The sequence below is a fragment of the Mastomys coucha genome, unplaced genomic scaffold (assembly GCF_008632895.1).
Source record: "Mastomys coucha isolate ucsf_1 unplaced genomic scaffold, UCSF_Mcou_1 pScaffold23, whole genome shotgun sequence".
In the NCBI taxonomy this organism is placed as follows: Eukaryota; Metazoa; Chordata; class Mammalia; order Rodentia; family Muridae; genus Mastomys; species Mastomys coucha.
Window position 1 is genome coordinate 67,812,499 of NW_022196906.1, and position 968 is coordinate 67,813,466.

The 968-nt window shown below is 44.0% G+C and overlaps 1 protein-coding gene across 1 annotated transcript in view; it reads left to right on the forward strand.

Annotated features, from left to right (window-relative positions):
* The window catches only part of Rsl24d1 (ribosomal L24 domain containing 1), an 8,591-nt gene that overhangs the window by 1,044 nt on the left and 6,579 nt on the right, over positions 1–968 (forward strand). Inside the window, exon 2 of the mRNA XM_031345337.1 lies at positions 703–816. Coding sequence (XP_031201197.1) covers positions 703–816 — 114 coding nt within the window. The remainder of the gene's footprint in view (positions 1–702; positions 817–968) is intronic.

Genomic DNA, 968 nt, shown 5'->3' on the forward strand with positions numbered 1-968 from the left:
CCAAGTGTTCATAGATTAAAGGTCGCTGCTGCTTTGTGATCTCCCCCACCTCCACCCCCCAAGACAGGGTTTCTCTGTGTAGCCTTGGCTGTCCTGGAACTCACTCTGTAGACCAGGCTGGCAGTGGTGACACATGCCTTTAATCCCAACACTTGGGAGGCAGAGGCAGGTGGATTTCTGAGTTCGAGGCCAGCCTGGTCTACAGAGTGAGTTCCAGCATAGCCAGGGCTATACAGAGAAACCCTGTCTCGAAAAACCAAAACCAAAACCAACCAACCAACCAACCAAACAAACAAAAAACAAAAACAAAAAAAACCACTCACCCTTACTCTGGATATAGGAAAGTGGTTTTGAGAATTAAACAAATGGAGAAGGTCTTTAAGGAGCTTTTCTTAGACTATTCCTTCACTTAAGGCCAGTCAGTGTAAGGTATTATTCTCTAAAGTGATTAGTGATGGCTTGTTTCAAGGTTCTTAGCCTGGTAGAGATGGTATATGACTCCCATCAAACACTTGAGTGTCTTTCTGTTCTGATGTCGCATGTGATTCTAGGTGTTGTCCTTAGTTCTATGTGAGTGTCATTTCGCTTTACGGTAGTTGTTTTTTTGGGGGTGCTTGGGTTGGTTGGTTGGCTAGGGGGTGTAGAAACATTTTTATTGTTGACTCTTCAGCTCTTCAGTATTTTAACTCCAGTGTCCTGTAGGTGTTCCGATTCTGCAAATCCAAGTGTCATAAAAACTTCAAGAAGAAGAGAAACCCACGAAAGGTCAGGTGGACTAAAGCCTTCCGTAAAGCAGCTGGCAAAGAGCTCACAGTGGTGAGTACAGTTGGTGCTGGCCTGGCCTGAGCGTGGGTCTTGGGGTTGTGATTGCTTTTTTATTTCGATATGGAAAGTCTCATCTCACATGATCCTAAAATCTATTGATCTGTAGACTTTTGAAAAGGTAAAAACTATCTACCCCAATACGT